Source organism: Caretta caretta, chromosome 20 (assembly GCF_965140235.1).
Source record: "Caretta caretta isolate rCarCar2 chromosome 20, rCarCar1.hap1, whole genome shotgun sequence".
NCBI lineage: Eukaryota > Metazoa > Chordata > Testudines > Cheloniidae > Caretta > Caretta caretta.
In genome coordinates, this window is record NC_134225.1 from 12,783,872 (window position 1) to 12,790,630 (window position 6,759).

Sequence of the window (6,759 nt, forward strand, 5' to 3'; positions counted from 1 at the left end):
TACATCAACTGGAATCTAAATATTGTACCTGCATTTCAGTGGGCAGTATATAGAGTAGTCTAAAAAAGCCATTGTATGAAATTTGAGTTAGTAACTTTGCAAGTGCTTTCTTTGTCGTCTGCTGTAAAACTAAATATCTAGATGAGTTGATATACCCCCTGGAAGACCCTTGCAGACCCTCAGGGGTACAGAAGTCCCCCTCGTTGAACACCACTGATCAAGAGGATAGAGCAGGAGACTAGGCCTCTGGGCTCCCATTGCTGGCTCTGCCATTTACTCACTGTGCAGCCTTAGGCAAGACATTTAGCGCCTGATCTTGTACCCACCAGTGTCAATGACTAAGCTCCCATGTACTCCACTGCTGTCGGTTCAGCCTTTTCGGCTCTCTGGGTCAGAGTTACCCAGTGGGAATGATGGCGATGGGGCGGCGAGTTCTATGGGCTCATGGTGCCCGGGCTCCAGCAGTATTCAAGGCTCGGGGGCCCGGCTCCACCAATGTTTGATTCATTCCAAGGCCAAATGAATCAGAAGAACTTGTCTCTAGTGATGTTTCCTATTGTCTAGGATTACCACCATGGGACAAGAGGCAAGACTCGCCGCACCCTGATGCTGACATACAGCAACGTGGCTGTCCATGCTCCAAAAGAGCAGCTTCTCTCCCGAGTAGAGGCAGACATCACAAGGAACATCATTCACCATTACAGAACCAGTTGTCAGGTAAGAGCTTTTGCGTGACAACTGTGAGGGGCATTACCCTGAAGTTATAGAATTGTCTCTGAGTTTATAGAGAGAGGGCTTGTATTTTCTAAAACTCTCCTTTGAGCAATAATTTGTCACATAACTGAAATTTAAAACTGTAATGGATGGAGCGTGAGCTGTCACATGTTGTATCACTTTTGTTGCTCTTCTTTGTGTTTTCTCTAGTTTTTCTATAGTCTTCTGAAATTCTGTCGAGCACAGCTACACAGTAATTCACATGGAGTCACACTCAGGCTATTCAGAATAACACTCTACCTCCCCAAATATGTATGTGTATCTAGCTCTATCTTTTGCTAGCCAAGAGAGAATGGTGCTAACTTCTATTTAGTTTCTTTGCTGTCACTCTATTTCTTGGACTCACTACTTCCCTTCCCTCTTCTCTGTCGTCTTGTTTGTCTGTGTGCTCGTTATTTCTGTTCCCTAGGTGTCTGACTGCTGGTACTGACTCTCCTCTCAGTGCAACCTCGCCACGTCACTTTGCCATTCAGTTCTGCCCTGTCTAAGTGAGAATCTCATTTAGCCTTTGTCAAAAAAGTTGATCACAGTTGAACCAAACGGATATCTTCCAGGAGTTCACAAATGCAAATATTCCATAGGATGGCCCCTGATCTTGACCTCTGCAAAACACCCCCTCTGGATACGTTTCCTGCCTTTTGGAAGATTTAACAATCATGATTTCTCTCTGCTCCATATTCACCAGCCAGGCCATTTTGAGGATGTGTGTTATGTGGGACTATAGACATTGCTAATAGCTGTTTTGCATTTTGTTTTTCAGGTGCTGGGCATCGCTCTTACAAACAAGGTAAATTCTAAATAATCTGCCCTCAGCTCTTGCCTTTTCTATCCACAAGTTGCTTGTTTAAATTGCACAGAGCTTGATTTCCTTGAAATCAAGCAGGAGTCCTGGCTGCTCTGGTGTAAGTGGCCCTGGATTTCTTTCATGAACCTGGGTTTTTTCTTCTTCTGAGGTGGGTGCAGAGCCAGGGTTCTCTGCCTTCTGGGGTCTGTGGACACCTCTCTCCTCTCCTGTGGCTAGATTTAATTCCTGATCTTTATCTTCTGGACTCTGGTTCTTCTCTCCGTTTCTCATCCACATCCTCTTGTTTCTCCTTCTGGATTATGTAGGACATGCACCTAAAATTAACCCTCATCCAGAATGTCACGGAGATTAGCTGTGCCATTTTGGAGACCAGAGACTCCCAGGAGTACGAATTCTCTTACAAACTGGAGCTCCTTGGCTACATGCTGGTGAGTGATGAGGAGCTTTGAGGACTGAAGTACAAAGGAGTTTGTTGTAATGTCATCAGACTGGGTTTCCAGGTAGATGTTGTTTTATCCATTGGCTGGGACTGTACCACTGCAGTCTCATGAGCTACCTGCACGGCACCCAGAATGCTGCTGGGTCCACTCTGAGCTTGGCAGGGATGCCGACCTATTGTGGGCTGTAAGTGGCAGGAATGGCTTGTGTCTGGGGAGTTATCTTTCTGTCCTCTGTATAGCCTGCAGATGGCCCTACGGTCCATTTCTGAGGCAGAGAGCCTGCCGAGCACGGTGTCTGTTTATTACAGGTCTGGCATATGGCCCTGTTTCAGGGTGTGAGAGGAAAGCCTCTCTGCCTTTCAAATCCATTTCCCATTTTTTTTTAATTTCCCTATTCGTGCATTTCAGGACTTCATTAAAAAGGAACCACTGGATTCTTTGGCATCTCCAGTTCGCTACAAGGCAATTCTTGCCATTAGACATCTGAGGTAGGCTATTTTCTGCCATATTTCCTGGCACTGTGACGTCGTCTTTGTTAGTTCATGAGTGCCAGGTTGGGAGCAGTTTGATGCCTGCCGGGTTTGGCTCACATGCTGCTCACCAGCAGAACTTTAGTTCTTGAGGGTTTGAATGTGTCCATTTGGAGGTTTGTGCTTGAAAGACACAAACTTGGAGGTTGTGGGGCATGCAGTCCAATGCAGGAGAGTTCAGATGGGGAGGGAGGTGTCTGGCTTGCTGGCAGGGGGAAGGAAGCTCTAGTGGGTTTCTCTAAAAAGGGGACTTGAAGCTTTAGCTTTACTTCTCAATGAGCCAATACTTAATAGAGGTGCAAAGAGGTGCTCAGCTGCAAAGTGAAGGGTTGTTTGCATTTGGGGTTTTAGATTGAGACAATCTCCAGTCATTGGACCCATTTCTTTTACTTGGAGGTGGTACTGAGTCTAATGCATGACTTTTCTCTCTCTCTCTTTCTTCTGCCAGCAAACTCAAACCATCTGTGACCTTGAAGGAAAACCGTGAGCTCCTTCATCAGTGTTTCAAAAGTTTGTTTCCCCTCCCTCCCCTGGAGAAGATGATGAAAGAGGAAGGTGAGACAGCAAAGGATGCTCTGCCTATACAGGTACGTGACAACAATTCTCCTCAGGCACCATCCACTGTATTTCTGCCCAGCAGGCACTGGGTGATGGCAGTCACACATGGCCTCCCTGGCAAGGTTATGGTTAGCTTTCCCCAGCCCCCAGTCGCCCCCCCCCTCCCCCCCACAAATTATCTGTGCTGAGCCTCACTCCTTCTCTTCTGGTTTCAGTCACTGTACGTAGAGTCCTTGGAAGCCCTTAGCAAGCTAATGAAGACTTTGCTGGAGGAAGAACCAACCGCACACTGGTTCCAGGAAATGTTTCAAGTGAGTAGACCATTGAACCATGGTGAAGATTGTTTGTTTGTTTGTTTGTTTGTTGTTGTGTTACTGCAGGGAAGAGTCAGAGATTTAGGGGGTCAAGCTTCAGTTGTGGAGGAATTTTCCACAATGGAGTGAAGTGTCGGGGGAAAAAGCACCAAATTCTTCCTGGGATAAGCAGGCATGTGCCCCGCTGAAATCCACAGAAGCTATGCCATTTTATGCCAGGGCTGGATTGGGACCAACTTCTTACAATGTAGTTGACACTACTTGGACCGGCAAGAAAATCACCACTGCAGTAGCCAAATCCAAGAGAACCAGTTGAAACTGATCACTTCTTCAAAGAGGAATTCATTCATATTGAGTTAAGCCCTGTGTATGGAAACTCATCCAGAGGAGACTTCCTGTTCCTCAGACATGAACAGAATATCTTGAAGAGCTGAGGGGTGGGGAGTTTGATGCACCTTCAGTATAAAAATGAAGTTTTAAAAGGAGCTGGGCTGGGAGGGGGTACTTCTCTGCTCTTCTTCAAATTAATAAAAAGAAACGCTCCTCTCTGTCATTTGGCCACTCAATGTGGGAGAAGTTGCCCAGGAAACAGAACACAGCAGCAGACATCAAACAGCATGCAATGTGGTAGACAGCTCCCATCAGACAGTCTACAGGAGACATCACGTACACAGGCCCAGGTTCATCTCTCACGTAACTCCTTTGTCTTCAATCACTCAGAGGTGAATCTGGTCCCTGGGACTTCCATTAGACATGTAATTCCTTCGCTCCATGGAGGTCGGGTGCTTTGGAGAGGGATTTTAGTGACAATTAAACCTGTTTAAGAGGAACTTTTGGGAGGGATTTTCTGGTACTAACTCTGTCCATTCCCCTGCTCTACCAACAGCTACTAGAGACATGGCTCCATTCAGAGAAGGAGTGGGAGAGAGAAAGGGCCTTGCAGGCCACCATCCAGCTGCTGACTGCCTATCAAGAGACAGTTCATAGCGCAGTGAGTATAGCCTTCCTCTTCTTGAGCTGACTTCCCTGCTTCTATCCGATCTGACACTCAACGCAAATGCATGAAAAAAGCTTCCAGGGCAGCAGCTGGGATCTCAAAGTGACTAAGATCCCTCTGCTTCCATAAGAGAGAGGTTTACACAACAATGCTGTGACCACACTCCGGGCAGACTGCAAGAAGTAGAGGGCAGACGATCCCCCAAACTGATGGCTTATTCTAGAATTACATGCACCAAGTCAACAGCAAAAGAGCTTCCACCCTAGTTAACAAAATGCCAAACACGGTCCCCTTTTGGCATTCCAGACCTAGGCTCCCATCTAAACAGCCCAGTCTAATATAGTGAGGGGTTACTGAAAACCTGATTCACCATATGTGAGGTTCACCCATCATAAAGGACCAGATGCTTATCCCCAGGTCAAGGTGAATGTCAGGTCTTTCCCAAATAGCATGCTGCCAGCCAATCCTTAATAACGAAATTGAAGATTTCTTCTTAAAAGAAAGAAGAGAGTTACAAATGGTGAAAAGATCAATATCCATACAAGTGACTGTCAATGTTCATAGTTCAGGATCACAACAGTGATGGAATAAACTGCTGGCTTGTACAAGTCTCTCTGGAATCATCCCAACAGATCAGAATCCAAAGGCAGCTTAGATGTAAAGACTGTTAGTTTTTCCATGCATTTTCCAGGTTCTTTCAAATGATGATTTGGAAGCTCTCTGTCCTATGGCTTACACTTTCCCTGTTCAAAGTTTCAGCAGACTAGAGATGACAGGATGAGGCCCGAGCCTTCTCTTTTCTAGCTATTCTCGCAGGCTGACAAGCCTACCTCACAAAAATGGTTACAGCAGGACCTTCCCCTGAGAAAGACTAGGCAATGCAGATCGCCTCCTGTACTTTGCTTTGAAGCTAATCTTCTATTTCCTGTGCATACACAGTAAACTAGTTACTCATTCGCATAAGGTGATTAGCCGTTCCTCCATTATAACACAGTGTTAAGCTGAAGACAATGTAGAAATTATTAGTTTCCTGCAGTATCTTACATCTTTGATTTTAAGGTTAACTGAACACCTTGCACACATAATGAAGACCTGAAAGGGAATGAGCATCGACAAGCTAATTTGGTTACATTGTGAAACTTCTAACCGCGTATAGATCAACACAGACAAATAGACTTAGCATCTATTGTTCATTTTTGAATGAGTTGAGGATTGCTAGTCTAATCCATCTCTTTGAAATTCACATGCAAGTGAACTGTCTTGATACAGTGGAAGTGCCTCTTGTTAAGTTATTATGGGTCATACACAGGTTGCCTGGTCTGCCAGTGTCACAAATGCATTCTTGGTTCTTATGCTCCCAGGGTGGTAAAGGAAAATTTCTATTTAACCAGCTAAGAACATAAAACATAAGAATGGCTAACCTGCCTCCCGCAAAAGAATGGTTCATCTGGCCCAGTATCCTGTCTTCTGACTGCATTGTGTGAAGATATGCTTCCTTTGGTTTGTTTTAAACCTGCTGCCTATTAATTTCATTGGGGGACCCCTCGGTCTTGTGTTAGGTGAAGGGCTAAATAACACTTCCTTATTGACTTTCTCCACACCAGTCATGATTTTATAGACCTCTAGCATATTCCCTCTGAGTCGTCTCTTTTCCAAGCTGAAACGTCGCTCTTTTGTTAATCTCCCTTGGGTGAGAATTTATCCCATAGGCCTAATTTTTGTTGCTCTTCTCCGTATTTCTTCCCATTCTAACACATCTTTTTTGAGATGAGATGACCAAAACTGCACGCAGTATTCAAGGTGTGGGGGTCCTGTAGATTCCTATTGTGGCATAATGATATTTGCTGTCTTCTAATCGATCCCTTTCCTAAGGGTTCCGAACATGTTGTTAGCTTTTTTGACCGCATGTTGAGCGGATGCTTTCAGAGAACTGTACACAATGACTCTGAGGTCTCTTTCTTGAGTGATAACAGCTAATTTAGACCCCATCCATTTCTATGTACAATTGGGATTATGTTTTCCAATGTGCATTACCCAGTACAGTACAGGAATCAGGGGCACAATGTTACCAGATGTGCCTGTTACTTTGGGGTAGGCTCATTGATTCGGGTTACTGTTCTTGCGGGGGGGGGGTCTGTAATTCTATTAATGTGCTGCTTATGTCACTTGTGTGTTCATATGGAGCTCTACTCCTTCCTTCTGCAAGTGCCCTCCCAATGGAGCTACCCTGCAGGACCTAGGTTCCCCAGGGCTGGGTTCCTCCAGCCCTAGAACTAGATGAACACGCACGCACGTACGCTCACACTAGCAGAGCAAGTCTGAGCGGACCAGGTCAATCAGC

General features: G+C 45.4%; 1 protein-coding gene across 1 annotated transcript; it reads left to right on the forward strand.

Moving 5' to 3' along the window:
- The first annotated feature begins 569 nt into the window (after nt 1-569).
- On the forward strand, nt 570-2,028 carry LOC142069709 (maestro heat-like repeat-containing protein family member 2B). The gene is made up of 3 exons (XM_075121774.1): nt 570-717; nt 1,535-1,561; nt 1,885-2,028. Exons 1-3 carry the CDS (start codon nt 607-609, stop codon nt 2,026-2,028), a joined length of 282 nt encoding a protein of 93 aa, XP_074977875.1. The 5' UTR covers nt 570-606.
- The last annotated feature ends 4,731 nt before the right edge of the window (nt 2,029-6,759 follow it).